This window comes from Megalobrama amblycephala, linkage group LG8, assembly GCF_018812025.1.
Source record: "Megalobrama amblycephala isolate DHTTF-2021 linkage group LG8, ASM1881202v1, whole genome shotgun sequence".
In the NCBI taxonomy this organism is placed as follows: Eukaryota; Metazoa; Chordata; class Actinopteri; order Cypriniformes; family Xenocyprididae; genus Megalobrama; species Megalobrama amblycephala.
Genome location: NC_063051.1, coordinates 3,835,884 through 3,860,464, shown reverse-complemented (window position 1 = coordinate 3,860,464; position 24,581 = coordinate 3,835,884). Strand labels below are relative to the sequence as shown.

The 24,581-nt window shown below is 36.3% G+C and overlaps 1 protein-coding gene across 2 annotated transcripts; it reads right to left on the bottom strand.

Moving 5' to 3' along the window:
* Positions 1-1,039: 1,039 nt before the first annotated feature.
* Positions 1,040-22,742, bottom strand: camkva (CaM kinase-like vesicle-associated a). 2 transcript variants are annotated; one of them, XM_048198788.1, is made up of 11 exons: positions 22,524-22,742; positions 5,599-5,706; positions 5,229-5,360; positions 4,928-5,002; positions 4,292-4,430; positions 3,920-4,040; positions 3,377-3,452; positions 2,897-3,033; positions 2,725-2,803; positions 2,551-2,638; positions 1,040-2,046 (listed from the first exon to the last, which is right to left on the bottom strand). In XM_048198788.1, the coding sequence occupies exons 2-11, from the start codon at positions 5,691-5,693 to the stop codon at positions 1,795-1,797; spliced, it is 1,194 nt and encodes a 397-aa protein (XP_048054745.1). In that variant the 5' UTR covers positions 5,694-5,706; positions 22,524-22,742; the 3' UTR covers positions 1,040-1,794. The 2 variants fall into 2 exon arrangements, with proteins under 2 accessions (XP_048054745.1, XP_048054746.1); XM_048198789.1 differs by lacking the exon at positions 22,524-22,742 and adding an exon at positions 15,656-15,780.
* Between the last annotated feature and the right edge of the window lie 1,839 nt (positions 22,743-24,581).

Here is a 24,581-nt window from a genome sequence, read left to right as displayed (position 1 = left end):
ATTTAATTACATACCAATATTATGCATTATTATGCATTGTAAATTATGCAAAATTACAGAATTTAAATGGTTCACATTTTCCTATGTTCTCCTTGCTGCCATATAGTGTCTCTCTCTGTGAATTAAAGTAAAATAGTAAAATTTATAAAATGAATAATATATGTGTCAAATAATGTTCTTAGTCTTTTCTTTCTGTGGGGGAGACTACAATAATTTACTATGAATTAAATGGAAATCAAATTAAATACAATTTATAGTGTAACCAAAATACCAATAATGCTCAAAAGAAAAAACTTAGCATGTTACTTTTAATTATTAACAAGCCCAAAATACACAGGTACTCTTATTTTGAAATGTCTGTACTATTGCAGGCTGATCCTTCAGATTCTTACAATCGTCTAAAACATTTTATATAAAGGCCATAAAGTAGACATTGTAATAATTCATCAACTTGAGTTCATTAGCAATCACTTGGCATAAATCTGCGCTTTTCATTGATTGAAAATCACTTTGAAGCAGTCTGAAGCGCTGTCGCGTGAGCTTGTAGAACGCGCAACAGCGCCCCCTTGTGACTTTGCAAAATGCAGCGCCCGTTTGAATGTTAGCGGGAGTAAACAGTTCTGACGCACACGAGTAGGTACGAAACGACTAGTTAATCGATCGCGGATGGTTTCATTATCTTGCGCGGATATAAAAGTATGAGAGGATAAAAATAATAAAAGCAAAAATGTGTCTCCGAATATAATTGGGCGGCCGTTATTATACGTGGGCGGCCCGCCCAAGTAAAGTCTATGTGTGGGAAGCACTGCTGCATGTCCTACGCCTTCCCTATTCTACTTACGGAAAAAATGAAACTGACGCTGTGTTTGTTCCGTAAGTAGAATAGGGAAGGCGTAGGACATGCAGCGTAAGCTTTTTGAAGAATACGAAAGTGCGGTTTTGGCGAAACCACTTGGAAGGCGATCATTTGTTTATGTTTTCATCAAAAACGTTAATTTCTTTTTCGACTAAAGAAAGAAAAACATGAACATCTTGGATGACATGGGGGTGAGTAAATTATCAGGAAAATTTTATTTGAAAGTTGACTAATCCTTTAATGCTTTTAGATTAATCTCATTCGGTTGTATTTTTTAAAAAAATGGTCCAAAAAAATGTGGAAAAATATAGTTTTCCACCTGCAAGTTTCAGGTATGTAACAAATAAAGCTGAATATATTTGAACCACATAAACTTAGGAACACTAAGAACCAAATAAATAAACTGTAATGGCAGCAATTGAATAGATTTGAATTAACAATGGCAAATTAAGAAAATTAAATCACTGTATTATTTGAGAAGTAACAACCAATATTTCTTCGATAAAGCTATTTAAGAAAATACATGTACCCCTGGTTTCACAGACAAGGCTTAAGCTAGTCCTGAACTAAAATGCATGTTTGAGCTGTTTTAACTGACAGCAACTTGTACTGACATATCTTAAAATATGTCAGTGCCATTGTTTTGTCTCAAAATGTCTCAAAATCAGTAATGTTTTTTTCAAGTGTACATTTGTAAAAGTTAAATATCTGTGAAATGTCTGTGAAACTGGGCCATAAACTACTATGGGTCTGGGATTTACATTTTAAAGTCTTCGTAGATTACAGCATTTTGCACAAATGAAAATGTAAAATGGCGATCAAGCTTCTAAGCACAATTGAATTTTGCTCCACCATTAGATTTCAATATGGTGCTGCTCTATTTGTTACTATATTTCTCTAAATGTAATCAGCCATTCTATTCCTCCCTTGTCTCCCCACTAACGCTGCTGGGATGTCAACATCTCTCCATTACACCGTGTTGGAGCCGATGCCTCCTGTCCCTGGGCCTCGGGGTGATCTTGGCCTACCAGGGTGCTGTGGGGAGGCACTGGTGTGGCAGCCAGGGGAACAGGGGTGGTGCTGGGGGTAACAGGTCCTCCTGAGGCTCCCAGTGCAGGACTAGAGGCTCCAGAGTCACTCTGATCTGGAGCCCTAAGTCTCTTCATCATGGTGGTCACACGAACAGCTTTCTGGATAACAAAAATAATAATAATGTTTTATTATATGTTTTAACCAATAATAACTTAAATCATTAATAAATTAAAACGTCTTTTTAGTAAGTAAACCCATTGGAATTTGGTGTATACACTACCGTTCAGAAGTTTGGTGACAGTTAGTTTTCAAAAGACGTCTTTTATGCTCACCCAGGATGATCAATAATACAATAAAAACAGTAATATTGTGAAATAATTGTTATGATTGAACTGTTTTCTATTTGAATATATTTTAAAATGTAATTTATTCCATCATTATTCCAGTCTTCAGTGTCATATGATCCTTCAGAAATCATTCTAATACAGCACTTATTTGAAATAGAAATCTTTCGTAACATTATAAATGCCTTTACTGTCACTTTTAATCAATTTAATGCTTGCTAATTTCTTGAAAAGAAAAAAACAACAACTTACTGACCCCAAACTTTTGAATGGCAGTGTATCACAACGCAATGACTAGAGATAACTAAATCATCTTACCTTCCATTTAGCTTTAGCAAAGTTTTTCTCAATCTGAGCACAAACGCCATCTTTGATGTTCTTGTCTGAGGCAGCATTTCCAGATATCCTAAGCAACAAACACACAAAAAAGCACAGCTTTTTAAACAATACTGCAAAGATTAATTATAAAAGACACTGGAAAAGGCTCCTTACCACTCATGGTTGATGGCTTCCTGTGCAGTCAGTCTTTGGTCCTGGTCCACATCCATTAAACATGCAACTAGGCTTTTTGCTGCAATTCAAAATAGTTAAGTTGAATTTGTGTTTTGATCAGAACCCCATAGATTCATTCCAAACCTACTGTACGGTGATTTGAGTATTGTACCTGAATCTGAGATGTCATCCCAATAGGGTGAGTCAAACTCGTAGTCTCCAGACAGAATTTTCCGGAACAAGTTCTTATCATGATTATCATAATCGTCATCTTCTGTCTCATCATAAAAAGGTGGGTTTCCTGACAGTCTGTTGAACATGATAATATAAATTTCCTAGGGCAAGAAGATTCTTAGGACTATAGAACTACATGAGCAATTGATTGTTTAGGAGATATTAGGGAGAGAATTAGATGTGGGAAATACAGTGCACTTACAGAGTGGCAATGATCATCTAACACTCAATGGAATGGAATGTACATGCTGATGAATTCATGAAAGACTCCACGGATGTGTCAGGTAAGTGACTTCAAAACAGATATCTGTGGGGTCTACTAATAAACAAAGGTCTTGTTCAAGAGCACAATGAAATTAACATGTTGGACTGTCTTATACAATGAATCAAATGTATAGATGTCGACTCATGAACTCACAGGATGTACATGATCACCCCGATGGCCCAGCAGTCCACTGGTCTGCCATATCTCTGTCTGCCAACCACCTCTGGAGCTGTAAGAGAGAAAGAAGAAAAAGGCTGAATTATGATAATGGGTCAAATAAATAAATATGCCCAACATGATGAAAAGGTGAAGTATATTTAAAGTATATTGAAGTATGTAATTTTTGTATTCATGTTGGTTTCATACATTTTTGCAAAACATCTATGATGTAATGGCTAAAATCAAGTAAAGGTATTTAAATAACTTCCTGAGACATTCAATACAAATTTTAATAATTATTTAAAAAACATTTTAGACAAAAAGATATTTTTGATTTTAAGCCCCACAAAAAGAAAAAGAAAAAAAAAAAAGACATTTTAATTCAGAAATTGTATTTTTAATATTTTTAACATAAACTGATTAGTGTTACATCATTGACCCTAATATATTATAATTATATAAATATATTTATATTAATAATCATGATTCATAATATATGGTGCAGTTACATCTGAAAATTTGACACTTTTTCCTTACCAAGGTACTCTGGTGTGCCACATGGCTCTTTGATGAGACCATTTTCCAGTTTGGCCAGATGAAAGTCACTGATTACAATCTTGGAGTTCTTCAGACGGTTATAGTAGACCAGATTTTCCAGCTGATGAGGTGAGATACAGTAGTAAAAGCAATAAATTATATTAAACCTCATGAACTTCACATTACAAAGCATTTATAAGAATTTTTAGGATTGCATTTAAAAGAAAAAGACGTCAATGATAACAGAATTTTCCTTTTGGTGTGAATTAACTTTGTGTTTAATCAACCTCTGTCTCCTGACACAAGTCTGAGATTGCATTCTGGTGCAATACCATGTGGTGACCATTAGATGGAAGTAAAGCCCCAAGTCACCTTTAGGTTTCTGTGAACGATGTGGAGAGAGTGCAGGTAAGCCACAGCCTCAAGCACCTGCCGAATCACATTGCTGGTGTCACGTTCTGAGTAGTAGCCCTGGTCTAAGATCCAGTCGAACACCTCCCTTCCTGTGGCCCTGAAGTAAAAGGCAAACCAGATATTCACATGTTAGAGTGAAAAACTTGTGCTTGCAATGTAAGGATAATTGCAAAAAGTCCACTTTTTGGTTTATAGATAAAAATCATAAAGTTACAAAAAAAATGAAAACAGTTTTGTCAACATTTCAACCATTTGCAGCTTGAAAATCTAAGTCCCTACTCACTTTATTATTCACTAAATATACTGTTTGATATTCTGTTATTCTATATTCCACATCCCTATCCATTCAGGGGAGATATATACATATATATATATATATATAGCGTGTGTGTGTGTGTGTGTGTGTGTGTGTGTTCCACAGAAGAGAGAAAGCGACATGGGTTTGGAACAACATGAGGGTGAGTAAATAAAAGAATTTTCAATTTTGATTCAAGTATTTCTTTAAAATTTAAACACAATGGAAGCAAACAGTATTCATTCGCATCCTTGTATTTTCTTTTTCCCTCTCACACACAAAAATCCCAAAGCACTTACAGCTCCAGAAAGAGGAAGTACTCTTTTCTCGTCTCAAAGACATCTACCAGCTGGAGGATGTTATGATGCTTCACCCTGCAGGGAGAGACAGAGAGAAAGCCAGAGAGAAACTGTGACACTGTGAAAGGAAGCAGGCTAGAAACTGAAAAGAAATCATGACTATCTGCAAAAATAAAATCATTTGCATGGTAAAGAGTCGACTACATTCTGCTACTCTTGTTAAACAAATTTCAGCTGTGAGCACCATCTGCAAGCACCTTTAAGACATGGGAAATGTAAATAACCTGCACAGAAAACGTACATTTTCAAGATGAGAATCTCGTTTTTGGCTGCTTTCCGTACTTTTCTCCCGTCTTTCTTCAGGAACTTTTTACAGGTGTACATTTTCAGTGTGTTCTTGTCCTTCGCCCTGAAGATTTCACAAAACTCCTCCCTGGTAATGCAGACAGACAATAAACAGTGCTGTTGAGTCAACATTGAAAATCTGGGATTCAAAATCTTATTTAAACCTGGAAAGAATTTTTGGAAATGTCAAAAAGAATTTGTAATGAAGAAAAAACTATATTAAGTTAGAAAAGTGCAAAAAGGAGCATTTTCACAAGCATACACGAAAAGGTTACTATAAACAACATGAAAATAAGAGGAAGATGTAACCATAGATTTGTACTCACGATTTCACTACCTGTCCCAGGTCATACTTATCAGTGACCTCTGACGGACTGTTGTAGTCCTTCTTCTCTCCCAGCGTCAAACAGCCAAATGGCATGGCTGCTACTGCTCTGGAAAGCAAACACAAAAAATTATTTCATAATTTTTCAAATGCATCAAGTACTATGGACATGAATGATCTCAAACCATGCGGTTTTTTGAGGAGATGTGTGTTATTACTTTTTTAAGCAATTGTGCTTATTATTTTCGGTGGTGGGTAATAGATTTATAGCACACTGAAGGAGGGACCCTAGCTATAACATATTTCTTCTGAAAATGTAAGAATTTTGAATTATATTTACTATAAGATAACATTGCAATTATATAACAGCATTGAATGAACAGCACTATGCTCCGGTACTTTTTAAATCACACCAGGAATGATAATATGATACACTACAGTTCAAAAGTTTGCGGTCAGTGGGATGTTTTTTCATTTTTGAAAGAAATTAATACTTTCATTCACCAAGGATGCAATAAAAATTGATCAAATGTGAAAGTAAATTTTCCATTTCAAATAAACATTGTTCTTTTTAACTTTCTATTCATAAAAGAATCCTGAAAAAATGCATCAGAGTTAACACAAAAATATTAAGCTGCATTTGAAGGATCATGTGACCCTGAAAAATTCAGCTTTGCAGGAACAAATTACATTTTAAAATACATTTGAATAGAAAACATTTACTTTAAATTGTAATAATATTTCACAATATTACTGTATTTTGATCAAATAAATGCAGCCTTGGTGAGCAAAATTTAACCACCACAAACTTGAACGGTGAAACCTGAAATGAGCCACTGTCACAGCAATAATAACATATATAGCACAAATCAACACTGCTGCATCAGTTAAATCCTTCTTTACGTTACATATTCAACATTACCAAGCAAATTATCAGCCTCTCAATACACAATAATGTTGATGATTAGAGAATTTTTGTCTTTTCTCCACCCTTTGAGAGCACATTTTAATTGTGCATGTCTTGAAAAGCTGCTGATGTGCTGATGATGGTGTGAGTTTAATAAATTATGAAGAGAGTTTTTGCTGTGAAGCCTTGAGATGCCGCTCCACATTCATTCATTGACAATTAAAATACACACAGTTGTTTCTTTTTTCTTTCTTTTTTTCCATTGAGCTGCAAGTGAGCTGCATGACCCTGCGCTTTTCTCTCTGTCTAAGCCAGAACTCAAAGAGGAGGAATAAATTCTCATTTATCTGAGAGCGAAAAAAAAGTCAGTGAGAAAGAGGGGGAGAGAGAGATTTGGCAGACAGCACACTCATAACCACACATGAGCAATGCCTACAATTTATTCCAAAAGTGACAATTTCCACTTATGGCAGGAAGTAGCTCTGAAAAATTCAGATTCTTTGAACATGCAATAATCATGCTTATTTATGATAGATCTGAGAGCAAGCAATAGGAAAAGACCGAAGCGAGATAAAAATGACATTCATTAAGCAGTCTTAATTTATTTGCATTTGGATCATACCAAATGATGAGTGATATTGGGTCCCATCAAAATAAACATATAAACTGAGTCATAATTTACCCTGAAACCTGAATGAGGGTATTCCTGTTGTCAAACACAAAAGAAGATATTTTTTTGTTCATACAATGGAAGTGCATACAATGTTGTTTTGGACTCCACTGACTTTCATTATACAGACAAAAACAATTTTTTATTTATTTATTTTTTAAAAATATCTTCAATACAGGCTTGGAACAACATGAGGGTGAGTAAATGATGACAGAATTTTCATTTTTGGGTAAACAATGCCTTTAAAGGTGAAATTTAATGCTGGCAAAATTAGGTTTTAATAAAACTTGGCTGTCTATGCAAAAAATTAATCAGTGCTACATGAATAGAGAAATCAGAGAAAAGGGCTGTAGGGTTACCTTTTGCCAAAAACTTCAAAACCCATAATGCACTTTGATGATTTTGTCACCACCTCTCTGTTAAAGGTGCCCTAGAATTAAATATTGAATTTATATTGGCATAGCTGAATAACAAGAGTTCAGTACATGGAAAAGACATGCACTGAGTTTCAAGCTCCATTGTTTCCTCCTTCTTATATAAATCTCATTTGTTTAAAAGACCTCCAAAGAACAGGCGAATCTCAACATAACACCGACTGTTACGTAACAGTCGGGGTGTACGCCCCCAATATTTGCATATGCCAGCCCATGATCGAGGCATTACACAAGGGCAGCCAGTATTAACGTCTGGATCTGTGCACAGCTGAATCATCAGACTAGGTAAGCAAGCAAGGACAATAGCGAAAAATGGCAGATGGAGCAATAATAACTGTCATGATCCATGATAACATGATATTTTTAGTGATATTTGTGAATTGTCTTTCTAAATGTTTCGTTAGCATGTTGCTAATGTACTGTTAAATGTGGTTAAAGTTACCATCGTTTATTACTGTATTCACGGAGACAAGAGAGCCGTCGTTATTTTCATTTTTAAACACTTGCAGTCTGTATAATGCATAAACACAACTTCATTCTTTATAAATCTCTCCAACAGTGTGTAATGTTAGCTTTAGCCACGCAGCATAGCCTCAAACTTATTCAGAATCAAATGTAATACATCCAAATAAATACTATACTTACATGATCCGACGCATGCAAGCAGCATGCATGAAGAACATTTTGTAAAGATCCATTTTGAGAGTTATATTAGCTATGTAAACTGTGTTTATGCTGGAGAGATTTAAAGGGGCCACAACCTATATATCGGTGTATAGTTAATGATGCCCCAAAATAGGCAGTTAAAAAAATGAATTAAAAAAAATCTATGGGGCATTTTGAGCTGAAACTTCAAAGACACATTCAGGGGACACCTTAGACTTATATTACATCTTTTAAAAATAAGTTCTAGGGCACCTTTAAACCTACTGGGTGGGAATACAAAAATGCAAAAGTTCGACCTGTAGTTTTAACAAAAGCCCAGGAGCTGTCAAAAGTCTGCCGGGCGATGCAGAATGACATGTTTTGTGTCATAAACTTATCCTTCAAGTCAACACGAAATGGCATTCACAACCCATTTATTTCTGTGAAACCTTCGAACAAATGATATTTTGAAGAAAAACTGGAAAGATAACTTTTCTTTCGTTTTTATGATCTGGTAGCAAGATGGTTGTTCTTTCAGTTGCAGTTGATTTTAGAATAAAAGATATAATCTGGCCATCACAAACATGGCTTCATTTTTTGTGAAATCCTCACTATAGCTGAGCATTTGTGTAAGTACTTGCTTTAATGTGTACTTTTGTAAAGGTTTCCTATGGCTTTATTCCTTTTGTAATAAACCCTACAGCGTTTTACATTAAAATTAACTAGTGAACTAGTGAAACGACCAAAGAAGAACACAATGCTCCAAACTAAATGCACCACACGCAGAGCACAAAAGTCCCCTACCAGTGTTAAATTCCCCTTATGCAGCACATCATATGATGCTCTGTTAGTTTAATCTTCTTTGAAGAGCCTGAATAGACTCTCAAAACTGTGGTGAATCTTCTAAAAATGTCACTTTACTGTTTTGAGAGCTGGGAGGACAGCTATTATCTATTGCAGTATAACATACTGAAACAAACGACAAAAAAGGCCTCACACAAACAAGCAATTACGCATCAGGCTGGCAGTACAATTGCACCGCTACTCGGGTCTGACCCAACAATTTGCCAAACACCATGACAGTCCTCAATCACACTGAAGCTCCACCGGATAATGTGACATGATTTTGTCTCTAAAGGCTTCAGGCTTTCAACATTAACAAAGAACCAAGACAAAAACCAGCACAATAGTTCACATGCACTGCACGCCTCTGAACTCTGCTGGGCTTGAACTTACTCTGAAACTCTTTGTTTGATGTTACAGTACAAAAACATCCTATTTTCCCTCCTCCACTCTCCCAGAATAGTCCAGAAAAGGCAGGAGAGCAGACTGAAGCATCATTATCACCCAGCAACGGAGTATCAACCAAAAAAAAAAAGAAAAAAAAAAAGGCCATTCCTGATATTCACAGTAAAGGAGGCATTACATAAATTACAGACTGGGAGAGAGGCTGTTTGCTTTGCCCGTCACAGAAGCACTAAGGTCTCTAATTAATCTCCCCTTGGCCCCTATGATTGCAGGAGACACTGGCTTTGCAAGGCCAATATATGCATGGTAATGAGGGGAGAGAAGTGCCTTAAAGACAGCTCTGTTTGGAGAACAGGAGAAGAGATGTTTAAAAACTAAACTGGGACTGTGTTTAGTAATAATGTTATTGTTTTGCATAAGCAATTAAAATGTGAGTATCAACTATGATACATCATACATTTTAGCATGAGTGTTTTGGCCATCATTATTACATATTCGGGTCTTTAGTGACCCAGATATATATCTAATGTTGTGGATGGATTTCTAACTGCCGCAATAGCACAAAACCTCCCGATGTTTTAATAACAATCACAAAAGAATAAAAAAAATAAATAAATAAAAAGAGCATATTTAATTATCTTTTGGAACTTGGAAGGGTTCAATTTAAGCAGATGCTTTTTTACCATCATAATTGTCATCATCAGAGCTCATTTCCCCAATACAACCTAGCATTTGGCTCATATTCATGATCTCAACAATATTCTCAAAACTATCATTTTCAATGTCTTCAAGAGCAATATTTTCATTGCTGACAGCTTTTTTATCAGATCCACCATCAAGTGACACTGACTATAATGTTTGATTGCGAACAGTACTTAAATATTTGAGCCGTTCCAAGTTTTGCTGATGATACTTGTGTATTCTTTTGTTGTATGCCTGCAGTAATTATGAGTGAAACATCACATCATCAATGTGTATTGGACATTGCCACTTTAAGGAATAAAGGGGAATTGCGCTTATTGAGTCACCTGAGATTAAATTGGTGTTGCTCAGAAAAAATATACTTACACTATCACATACCTCAGGTCTCTATAGTGACCCTGTACATTTTTCACAAAAAACATTTTTTTATCATTTTTTTTCTTATTATATTGTTTATAATGAATAGACTGAGAAATACTACAAATTCTGATGTTTAACTTCAAAAAAAGAATGAGGGGGAGGGTTAAATGAGACTGCTGATGAAGTATAGAGCTATAAAATGAATTTGAAAAGCATAGCTCAGACAATCTTGGAAGAATTTGTTAAAGGGATAGTTCACCCATAAATGAAAATTTGATGTTTATTTGCTTACCCCCAGCGCATCCAAGATGTAGGTGACTTTGTTTCTTCAGTAGAACACAAATGATGATTTTTAACTCCAACCGTTGCCGTCTGTCAGTCAAATAATGCTAGTGGATGGGAACTTCTACTATAAGAGTAAATAAAACTTGCATAGACAAGTCCAAATTAAACCCTGCGGATCGTGACGACACATTGATATCCTAAGACACGAAACGATCATTTTTTAACTCTAATACACCACTATGTCCAACCACATTCAGCATTCGCTTAGTGAGGTCTGATCGCGCTCTGACAGCGGCAGTGATGTCTCGCTCTCATTGAAGTATATGCGCGAGACATCACTGCCAATGTCAGAGCGCGATCAGACCTCACTAAGCGAATGCTGAACGCAGTTAGACATAGTGGTGTATTAGAGGTAAAAAATGATATAAATACTGTTCGGTTTCTCGCACAAACCAATCGTTTCGTGTCTTAGGACATCAATGTGTCATCACGAGCCACAGAGTTTCATTTGGACTTGTCTATGCTAGTTTTATTTATTCTTATAGTAGAAGTTCCCATCCACTAGCATTATTTGACTGACAGACCGCAACAGTTGGAGTTAAAAATCATCATTTGTGTTCTACTGAAGAAACAAAGTCACCTACATCTTGGATGTAGGTTGGGGGTAAGCAGATAAACATCAAATTTTCATTTTTGGGTGAACTATCCCTTTAAGAAATGTTTGAGTTCACATTGAAATCTCTGACATTTGATTGCAAAAACTCAATTTTCTCTCACTGTTGTCTACGAGACACACCTGAGATATTAAGATATTTCATTTGTGATTTTTCTTTATTTTTCCAGAAAGGGTCTCATCACATCTGAGGTGCATGTAAAAATGCAATCATTACAAGTCTTGCAACAGAATGTCCATTAACACAATAAACACATAAAAGAATTCCCAGTGGCAGCTGCACTTTTTCTTTGGCAGCAGAAGGAAAAGGGCAGATGTGAGGACACTAGGGAAATGTATTCATATTTTGAAGTACATTTCTGGTGAGCAAATTTGTAAATGAAACATTCCTCTAAATGTTTCTAGCTGAAGAGTTACTCAAGCTTCCATCAGCAGGGAGATATCAAAAATGTGCTTGTCTAAATCTTTTGAGTTTTGGAGGTCATCTGTGCCTCTTGTATTCATGCGTTAGAAAACAATAGACAAAATATAACCCTTTTACCTTGTTTCTGATAAATTATGCAATCCAGCTTTAGTATTTGTGTGCATGCATGTGTCTGTACGTCGTCAAAGCTGTCTGTGCTCTGTAAAGCTGAACATTCAGTTTGAAGCCCTGGGCATTGTTTGTCTCTCTCTCTGCAGAGCTGCCAGCTGTGTCTACATTTGCTGTCACTCAGCCTTTTCTATAAGACATGCTGCAAAGCTATATAGTGTTCTAACTGCCTATTGAGCTTAACATCAAATAAGATTTTGAAATTGTTTCATGACCAGCACTGTTCAAACAAATAATGATGTTTGGATTCATTCAAGTGCTTTCATGAGTTTACCTGGACTGTTTAACTGTACTGTTTTACCAGTAAGCCGAAAGCACTCATTAGAAAGATAAAAACTCAGATGAGATCCGCCCTAGACAGCAATGAGATTAAATGGAAAGCAAAAGTAGACGTTTGTCTTCTCTCAGAAATATTTCTCTTATAAAAAAAAGAGTGTCTCACATGCATCAACTATATTCAAATGAGATCTCAACATGTTTTAACTGAGCTCAGATTTGCCCAGACATCAAAAGTCAGAGATTTCGGTAACACTTTACAATAAGGTTTCACTTATCATGTTAACAAGATTAACATAAACTAACAGTGAAAAATATTTCTAAAGCATCACTGAGAACTCAAATAAGTCTCTCAAGCTATGAAAGTCCAACATTTTAGCCATAAAAATGTCTTCTGCGTAGTTTAAATAAAATAAAAAAATAGTACACAAAATGGAGCAAATTTTTTTAAAAACATGCAGATTTACATTCTTTTTATATAGAGAAACATATATGTCAGTGTCTTACAATATCCCAGTTACAATTTGTCCTGTAATTCCATTATGTGTGTGTCTATGTTCAATTAGCAAAGTGCCATCTGAGCATTTAATACTCTAAATTGGCCATCAAGCCTCCATCGGCCATAACAAGTGTGTTTTATTCTCCTCTTAGCTAAAAAACATGCTCTCTTGCAGCAATCAAACAAATCAAGAGACATAACATCAATTAGCTGTGAGTCAACAAATGGAGACAGACATTATTTATGAAAACACATTCATATGGATGAGTTTATTTATAGAAATGGGTACTTAGTAATCTAATTGATGGTGCATCATGTTGTTTTGTCTCTCATTTGGCACAATCATTGCATTAAGCTGTGTGTTGTAAATGTACTCTGGCCATGAAAGCTGAGGCTTGATTAAAAACAAGGGAACTGTCTCAAATCATATGACAAAGGGTGACTTGTGCATAATCACGGACATTATGAACACAGCTCTTTGGAATACATGATTCTGATTGGTCAGTCATGGTAGCCAGTGGTCAGATATTTTGCTGTCATCTTGCATTTCATTTATGAAAATGTCTGCAGAGGATTCCGTATTAATATTATTGTGCGTCTTGTTGGCTATAAAAACGTCTTCTGATTGATTTTTCTTAGTGGAAGTTTTAAGTTAAATTGTTAAAAAATTAACTCAAGTCAATATTGGCAAGTAATAATCTGGGATAATGTACAGTCAGCCTTATATACATGACACATTTCCACACTCTTGCCATATAATGCACAAAACTTTTAATCAAGCCCAAATTTGTCATGTTTATAGCCTGAGACATACAGACATTGTCAATCAGACATAGGCCTTCTAATGTTATTGTTGTGCTTTCCAAAGTCAAATTGTCAAATTGACCCTTCCACAGAGCTATGAACTAATGATGGACATTAGAAGAAGATCTGAGACTTACAATCTTCATGGTAATAATCTTTATTGCCAACTGTGGTAATAAAATAGATAAAGACCTCACTAATTTACATAAAGCAGGAGGAATGAAATTTGCATAAACCCTATATGACCCCCACCTAATCTACATTCAGAGCACAGAACTCTCATTTACATCATTTTTGACACAGCAAAAACACTTATAAACAACATCTAGTGTTATCTACCACATTATATTTACAATAATATTCTTCACAATGATACTGTGAAATAAAATATAGCCATGTGCAGTATAATGTAAGCTATTTATAATATGACTCAAATGAGGTAGAGTGCACCTAGATTTTTATTTTTCCAGATTTTTTAACAAAATGGACGTCTCAGTCTTTGTCCATTTCTGAGAGCTTGTCAAAATGATTTAAACAGTATTAAATGAAACATTTTAAATGTTTCAAAAGAATGGGAAAGTAACCTTGGTAGAGCTCTCTTTACAAACAAAAGGAAAGTTTTTAGTTCATGTCTTTGAACTGTCATTCCTCCACAGTCCAGTGACATTGAAACTGGAAACTTTCAAGAAAATTAGTTATTGTACTTCATTAATTTTCTTTTATTATTACTTCTTCCACAAAGACTTAATTTAATTCGAAAATTAAAGTAAAACAACAAAAAATGCAGCTTCATCTCTGCCTTTTGATTTCTGATCCAAAGCAAATAATTTGTGATTACAATGTCAATGATCTCAAAAAATGTTCTTACTAATTTATGTAGGAAAATCAGCAAATAAATAAATCATTTAGCATACACACACATAAACAGCAAAATCTCCAGAGTTAAATCAGCTCTACTAAGAGTACATATGGTCCCTCTCTAAATAGTGTTAAAATAACACTAAAGCAGCGTTAAAGTTAATGAGATAATTAAGCAATTAATTAAATAATGGTTGTGCATTAGTGATGAACACCTGCTGCTAACAAGCAGAAGAGAAACACAAGAACTACAACTGACTTCAGTCACAGCCTTATTAATTGCTTAATTATCTCATTAACTTTAACTCTGTTTCAGTGTTACTTTAACACTATTTAGAGAGGGACCATATGTACTCTGAGCAGAGCTGATTTAACTCTGGGGATTTTACTGTGTATACATACATACACATGTGACATACATATATAAAACATTTTGATGAAATCTCCTCCTGTGTTCCACAATAGAAAAAAAGGATCATCGAGACCTGAAAGTGGTTAAATTATGTTTAAAGCAAATCTGAGGAAGGTGCGACTTTGAACTGACCAAATTTAGAACTGTAAATCCACGTTTTCTGCCAAGTGCATTGTCAATATAACCTACACAAACAAAATTGGAAAATACATACAAAATCGAGCTCCTCGGAACTGACTTCCTCATATTTGGTCAAAAACACGTCATATTTTATGACTCTTAAATAATGCAACACACCAGATTTCTGGTGATAGAGGTCTGTAGATGGACACCACAGGCCTAGCAGACAGCAGGATCCTTAGGTCTCTTCAAAGGGTGAATCTTATCAAGCTGTGGTGAAACAGTAGGTGCCAGATGGCTTAGTACAGCACCAAGACACACACGCACACGCAAAAAAAAAAGAAAAAAGAAAAAAAAGAAATCTGTCTCTGATGTTACACCAAGGAGAATTCTGACATAAATGATGGAACTCACTACAAAATAAATACACATTTTATCCATACTAAAATATACAACTTTACTTTTTGTATTGTAAACGGTCATATGGAGTGTGTGAAAACATTCCTGAGACTCAACGGACAACATCAAAGAGCACAATACAACCTTCAAAGAGGGCAGTGCATCTTATCTTACCTGTCTAATACCTCCACAAAGCCACAAGCTGCTGCAGTCAGAACCTTCCTTTCCCAAAAAGACTCTGGTTTCTCTGAGGAATAGCTAATTGGAGGAATTATGTGCGTATTAAGAACCCTGGATTTGCTTCACACCCAGTCGGCTAATCTATCCATTCTGTTCCTTATGTTGTTTGTTGCCTTGGTTACAGTCATACATAAATGCAGTGGTACAGTACAGTGCGGCTGCTTTAGAGTACAGCCAGCAGTAGCTGGGCAGGTGGATTCAAGAGAAGGGGAGCTGGTCATTGCGCAGCACTGCACAACACAAACACAAGCAAACAGTTCTACATTTAAGGACTCACGAAAATCTGTCCCTAAGGTATCCTTGGAATATGACCAAAACTTGACCGGTGGGAGACGACTTTTAAGAGTGTTGGATAAATCCCACTGTACTATTCTGCCGTGCAAAGGCAAAACGCAGTTACTACATGTTTTGACTAAAATCAAGTCTCTTAGGTTATGATCTGTCCTGTGACAGATGGGTTTAGATTAACTGTGCTCAGATTCAGAGAAAACAGGGTGTGACTGATATCAAATCAATCAAAAATATTTGGAGCCATTTTTCTTAGTTTCAGCGTTGACGTGGTTTCTACATTTTGTCTTTGCCTTTTTTCATATGCAGGAGACAAAACACTTAAAGGGATAGTTATTCTAAAAATGAAAATTCTGTCATAAATTCGTTCCAAACCCATAATACTTTCGTTCATCTTCTAAACAGAAATGAAGATATTTTTAATGACATCTGAGAGATTTCTGTCCCTCTATTGAAAGTCTATTCACCCAAAACTCTGACAGTTCAAAACATTCATAAAATAAATCCATATGAAACAAGCGATTTAATCCAAGTCATGATCACTTTATATATGAACAGATTTAATTTAGCTTTTATTCACATATAAACGTTGATCAGCAGACATACATAGAGCTCTCAAATATGGTAAATGAAAGTTCAACCGTACTTGATTGACACGCGAGAACAAACCTCATTGGTTCTTGCAGAAGCTCAAACATGCTGGTGTGACACGCGAGAATGAACCTCATTGGTTCTTGCAGAAGCTCAAACATGCTGGTGTGACACGCGAGAATGAACCTCATTGGTTCTTGCAGAAGCTCAAACATGCTGGTGTGACACGCGAGAATGAACCTCATTGGATCTTGCAGAAGCTCAAACATGCTGGTGTGACACGCGAGAATGAACCTCATTGGTTCTCGCGTGTCAAGCAAGCATGCTTGAGCTTCCGTTTACCAAATTTGAGTGCTCGACTTGAGGGTGAGTACTTGATGAAAATTTCTGTTTTTGGGTGAACTAACACTTTATGGGCAAATTTGCTGTCATAAAATGCCTGTCATCAAATATTCATTTAATAAAGATAATGTAGTCCCGCGTAGCCAGACCTCCAGAAGTCAGAAGGTCTGGACTCTATAGCAGCTTTTATTGGTCAAGGAATGCTCATAAGAGTCAGACCGGCATGTAAAGCAAACCAAAGACTATAGAATAACACAAGACGTGTCACTCGTATTGTTTTGAATGGGAGAAAGTGTAACGCGCAATATGGCGGAATAAGTCCCGCCTTCTAAATAAGAGCCAATCGCCGACTGGTAAAGTCATCGCGTCACTTCAGCGGCCGTTAGAATCACCGGTTTCTATAGAAACAGTCAGACGCCCGCCTCCGAAGAGATGCTCATTTAGGTCTGCGCATGCGCATTAGCATGATCCAGCCTGAAAAATAGTTTTTTTTTTTCATGATTCAAGCGTTTAGAAACTAAATTTATGAGCCAGTTGTTGTTAGATTTCATTGGTGATTTCAAATATGGAAGGTTGGCGAACAGTTTTGGAGAATTTGATGTTTCCCCATTCAAAGACATTGCATGATGCCCAGGATGCCCGAGAGGCGTTTCAAAGATTGGCGCCGAGTGAAATGACTTGTCTTTAAGGGACTTTGAGCAAACACCCACAGTGTCATGATTAGGGCACGAAAATGTAAAGTCGATGTCCCTACAATAACAGACCGGCGTGCAATAAATTCATGCAAGTTTACTGCAACAAAGGCGTTGTGAACTTCACATACTTTTGAAAACCCAGTGTTTAGTTGATTCTGATAAGCGGCCATTGTCACAGTTATAAAAGTTGTAAATACAATGAATGTCTTCTTTCATAAGGGGGTCATGATGGTTTTGTTTCCAGGTGGACGGTTAAAGCAACTAAATAAATTAATTAAATTAAATGGTTATTGAATGGATCATGAAAAATGCTCTCTATATTACAGGTAGCTGGAGTGGAGAAGTTGGAAAATAAAAGGGTTTTGTTTTGTGACGTCAGCAGGAAGACAATGATCTTTGATTTTCTCAACCCATAACTTTCAGAAAATGTTCTTCACAGACTGCAGAAAAAATGTATTAATGCCACTGCATGAACAAAGAGTGCTGCTCAGTTAACTTCATTTCCTGTCTGTTCTGGGCATGCTTCCACCGAAAAACATTGAGGGTGGATCACTTAACAACAAGCACCCGCCTCATGATAACACCGTTTCCCAGGCAACAAAAAAAGGAGGGAAAAGCAATAGCTTCTGGATTCCAACAGACTATAAAAGCAAAGATGTTGCTCTATTTTATTCCATGGCTGCTTTTCAAGTATTAGCTTGCAGTGAGAGAACCACAACACTTCTCAAGAGAAGTCTCAAATTCTCAAGCTTTCACTTGGAAGTCTTACATCAGACTGCTCTCTTGCTGAGTTGGAGATAGTTTTGGGAATCAGTGATGGGTATGTTAGCAGCCAGCAATATTTCCTGAATGCTGGTAATATAATAAAACATATCCCGCCGAGCTTTCCACATTACAACACTGGGCTTCCATATTCTCACTGCTAACCCAAACCATTGTTTTCAAATAACTGTAACAGCGAAACCTAAAAAGAGGCACAATTAAATCTAAAATCTAAATTAAAAAAATGAGTTTGCAAAGACAGAGACCCTCAATCTTCTTGACAGAATGAAGACCAAAAAAAGAAATATATTGTGATCAATGAAATCCTACTGAGCATTTAATTAAATTGGACTCAAGCTAATGTTAAAACTAAAATAAATAGACTTTCTAAGAGAACCATTATCTACTGTTACTGGAAATATTACACAGCTGTGGTGCTTTCATATCTCTTGAACTTGTGAGAAACTAATGACTCCAACAAATCCACTAACCAGGTCCATAAGTCCAGCTCCATTAGACCTGCATGGACTAATGCATCCCCAGATGGTAATGGAAATGTTGACTATGTAAAAAGAGTGGGTGGGTGAAATATTAATTAACATCTCCATTTTAAATTCCCATTTATATCTGACATTGCACAGACAGTCAAATCACAGTTACTCTCTGAAGCTAGCCGAGTAATACGGTCCTTAACCAGAGAAGTGAAAGTTATTGTATTTTATATGTAGTTTTAACATAAAATAACACGTAAACGTAAAATTGACAGACACAGTTGATTGCATTTTATATTCACGCTAAATAAAGTTTAATCGGTGTCTTTTCTGCCAGGAGACAGGACAGATTGAGACACTCTTGGGGGCATGAATCTAGGTCATGAGGGCATGTGTCATGTGTGATGCTGAGTTTTATGGACCCCCCTAAAACTCAGAACCTGTAGATTCAGTTCTGTTATTTTCTTCTGTCATTTTTTTTACTCTAATCTCTCTTCTCTCATTCACACATATGCACAGACACACTGATACTCGTCCTCTTATTTTATATCCTTAGAAGCAGCTCCAGGGAATGTAGTGTGAACTGGAGGTTTCCATTTAGACAGAAATAAAACAGATGAGATCTCGTGATCTCAAATGTCTCGGCTATGCCAATAGTGACACTGTGTTAAGCACGTATTTTATAGATATAGTCATGTGTTGAGTAGGTGATTAAGACTACATACTGCACCTTTAAACAATTGCTGCATCCGAAATCACTACTCTCGAGTAGGTACTTATTTTAAATAAGTAATTACTTCACGACTATGTTCTATATAGTAGATATATGTAATATAGTATATTACATTCGGCATGTTGTCATTATCACGTGACACATCACTGCCATTCAAAAATCCTCTCCCGTGGCCTCATGGGATAATAAAGTGTCCATCATATGCACACTTCAGAATCTCAGAATCCGGTACTTTTGCCTAATCTTTTATGAGTACTGTGAATTCAGACATGCTTATTTTGTCACATACTGTTTTTTGCCTATAATATATAATATGGAATTTCAGATACAGCCAATGATTTTCTGTTTTCCACAAAATTACAAATTTTACATGTTCAAAAGTTTGGTGTTTGCACGATTTTTTTTAAAGTTTTTGAAAGAAGACTCTTATGTTCACCAATGTTATATTTATATGATCAAAAATACAGTAAAAACAGTAATATTGTGAACAATGATTTCAATTTAAAATAATTGTTTTCTAATTTGATATATTTTAAAATGTAATTTATCGTTTTAATGGCAAAGCTGAATTTTCAGCAGTAATTTCTCCATTCTTTAGTATCACAAAATTCAACAGAAATCATTAATATGCTGATTTGGTCTTATTATGATCAATTTTGAATTCAATCATTTCATTTTTTTTTTTTTTTTTAGGATGAACAAAGTTTGAAAGAATGCCATTTATTTGAAATCAAAATATTTAGTAACACTATAAATGTTTTTTCTATCACTTTTGATAAATTTTACACATCCTTGATCAATAAAACTATTTATTTATATAAAAAAATATATATTCTGACCCCAAACTTTTGAACAGTAGTTTATGGAAGAAAAAAAAAAAAACATCAGTCAGAAATAGACAAAACTCTGAGCACTAATATTTCTGCAACAGGCACTTGAATGGTGGAAAAGAACACAATGAAAAGACCTAATAACTGTATTTGGTTTGGTTATATTGTTTTGGCCACCTCTGTCTGAAACACTGATCAACAGGTTGTTGAGAAAAGATCTGGCTTTAAAAAACAATCTCTAACTATTGTGGCCAGTGGTCCGCCATTATAGAAGTGTATTGTTTTGATTCAGTTTAGGTAAAACTGCAGTGGGGAGGGTGCTCTTGTTCATCACCTTTGGTGCAGTGCGGGTGTTGGCTGGGGGTGGAGGTGGGCCAGGTGTTATGTTATATAAAGGGATGACGGGCCCTGCTAAGAGCTCTGGAGAACAGGATGGTGTTTTGAACAGAGGTGGTGGGTGGTGTTTTAGCCCGTGGGTTGCATTCACACACACATACTTTACAGACACTGACACAAACACAGTGTCCGGGCTTCTTTGTGCGTCTTCTATGGGAGCCACAGAGAGCAAGGTCAGTTCTGCTATTCTATCTATTGATGCCATAACATCATCAACTCCAGCAGATGGACTCCTTTTGAGCAGATGGATATATAATGGTGAAATTATATCAGATAACAACAGAGACAAAAAATTAAGAGGTGGACAAAAACAATACAAACTGACCGAATTTGATAACTAAATACTTGATAAACGCTAAACGTAAATTGTTGAAATTATGGACTACAGTCTATGAGGAGAAGTGCACAACAGTCCATTGTTGCAATGCACACACAGACACACACATACATACAAACATTATATATATGTTATGGATATATTTACACACCATCTGTTTTAACCAATTAGAAATTAAAATGAATGAAAATAAAATTAATTCATGTTAATGTTAAATGACAGAACTAGTATCATTTGAATAAGCAAGTTATCTTTAATTTATGCATCTACATGTTAAAAAAATTTTGTGTCTACTGGACACACAAATATTTTTTTTACTCCAAGACAAGACAAAATAGCATATTGGTTATGCACCACACATACAAACCCACACTGTCTGTTTTTAGAGTTACAAGGTTATGTATTTGGTTTATATTATTAAAATGTCTCCTATTTGTTCACATTTATGAATGAAGTAAATTTCTATCTTTAATTAATGAAGTCAATTTGATCACCACAATAAAGTAAAAAATAACAGAGTGGTGTGCTAGGTTTAACAGCAGTAGCCTATATTGTACTTGAAACTTATTTACACAATTTTGGTATTAGTAGTAAATTTATTAACCACTCTAATCTGAGCATAAATACACTATAAAAGTTTGAGATATATAGAAGAAAACACAGATGTTGTTACAGACGCTGAAACAAAACCCTCAAAATGTCATTATGTGTGCTGTCATGGACTGTCACTGCAAAAATAAAATCTAAATTTCAAATCTATTAACCACAAGTGAGCATCCATACACAATTTCTACTGCCTGTAAGTATTACCCGGTCTAACAAATTAGGCTACATATCACATTGTTGACCAGTACCACATAAAAATCCACTTCTGCACATTTCAAAATTGCACTTTTGTCAATTAAAGAAATCAACTGAGGACGAACTGATGAATTACAGAACTTTTTCTGTCATGAAATAACGAAGGAAACTGCAGTGTCCACTTGACCACAACATACGCAGTGATTTAGGTTTGATGTAAGCCTACTTTTTTACGTCCTATTTACACTTAACTGACAAAATTCACCTGACGGAAGTTCAAACTGCAATATAATGTAAATACGAGCATCATGACTGTGCGCGGAACCTCTTAAAGTTGTTGAAAGAGTTTGTGCTATCCGCTACAGGTGGTGTCACAGGTGAATTTGCTTCAGAAAAGAAAAATAGCGACTCAGTCTGTTAAACGTAAATGACACATTCTACTTCGAAAGCGTTGGGTAAAATCAGTAAGGGGGAAACAAATATACGCCTTCAGCGCCAACCTTATAGGTTGAATTAATGTAACCACGAAGACTTACCGGATAATTTGAGCGTTTAGGAGAAATAGGTTTATGAAGGGTGGCGTTCTTGATCGCAGAGAGTCTCCTGATGTTTGAGTTCGTGGTAATTTTGGCCAATATTCCGCGTGCCACGCTCTATTCGCGCGCTCTGCTGCCAACCCAGAAACCTGCACTTAGAGCGCGCGCTCGTTTGCTCTCTCTCTCTCTTTCATTTGCTCTCTCTTTCTCTCAGGTAGAGGTGCAGTATAGGGTTTAGCGCTGCAGCTGAAACTGCGCTATGCTGGTTTAACACAACTATAAACCCGGTGATTAAACAGTGGGGATACAATCTTTTTGTATCAAAACCTAAAGTTTTAACCTATTCATTATTTATGAGTATACACAAGTCCTCAAAATGGTAAAATGGTCGAAAACAGTTGCGGTTTAAACGATAAGAGTAATATTCTCCCATTAATTGGGTCATTCCTACTTTGCAATACATTTTCATGTCTCTGTTTCATGCATGTCTTAACTATATTGGAAATATTACACTTTAAAAGATTAGTGGTTAGTAGTAAAACAGTGGTTCTTTGGATTGTAAGGAACCTTTAAAAGGGCTTAACAGGTTCTTTGTATGGCAGTGGTGATATATAGCACCATAACCACCCCAAAGAACCACTGAAGAACCGCTGAAGAACCATACAGGGGCTTAACAGGTTCTGTATACAGTAGTGGTGCTATATAAAAAAAGTGCTATATAGCACTAAAAGTGGTTCTTGGCTTGTAATCATAGGGGAACCACTTTTGGTGCTATGTAGCACCATATCTTTAAAGGTGCTCTACAGCACCTTTGTCAAATAATGCTATGTAGAACCCATAAGAGGTGCCGTATCGCATTTCATTTCTTCAACAAAAATGGTGCTAAACAGCACCAACAGTGGTTCTTTGACTCGTAAAGAACCTTTAAAGGGGTTTAACAGGCTCTTTGTACAGCAGCACCTTAACCCCCCCAAAGAACCACTGAAGAACCATACAAGGGCTTAACTGGTTCTGTATATTGTAGCGGTGCTATATAGCACCTCAGTCATCCCAAAGAACCAGTGAAGAACCGCTGAAGAACCATACAGGGGCTTAACATGTTCTGATATAGTAGCGGTGCTATATAGCACCTCAGTCATCCCAAAGAACCAGTGAAGAACCGCTGAAGAACCATACAGGGGCTTAACATGTTCTGATATAGTAGCGGTGCTATATAGCACCTCAGTCATCCCAAAGAACCAGTGAAGAACCGCTGAAGAACCATACAGGGGCTTAACATGTTCTGTATATAGTAGCGGTGCTATATAGCACCTGAGTCATCCCAAAGAACCAATGAAGAACCGCTGAAGAACCATACAGGGGCTTAACATGTTCTGATATAGTAGCGGTGCTATATAGCACCTCAGTCATCCCAAAGAACCAGTGAAGAACCGCTGAAGAACCATACAGGGGCTTAACATGTTCTGTATATAGTAGCGGTGCTATATAGCACCTCAGTCATCCCAAAGAACCAGTGAAGAACCGCTGAAGAACCATACAGGGGCTTAACATGTTCTGATATAGTAGCGGTGCTATATAGCACCTCAGTCATCCCAAAGAACCAGTGAAGAACCGCTGAAGAACCATACAGGGGCTTAACATGTTCTGTATATAGTAGCGGTGCTATATAGCACCTCAGTCATCCCAAAGACCAGTGAAGAACCGCTGAAGAACCATACAGGGGCTTAACATGTTCTGATATAGTAGCGGTGCTATATAGCACCTCAGTCATCCCAAAGAACCAGTGAAGAACCGCTGAAGAACCATACAGGGGCTTAACATGTTCTGTATATAGTAGCGGTGCTATATAGCACCTCAGTCATCCCAAAGAACCAGTGAAGAACCGCTGAAGAACCATACAGGGGCTTAACATGTTCTGATATAGTAGCGGTACTATATAGCACCTGAGTCATCCCAAAGAACCAGTGAAGAACCGCTGAAGAACCATACAGGGGCTTAACATGTTCTGATATAGTAGCGGTGCTATATAGCACCTCAGTCATCCCAAAGAACCAGTGA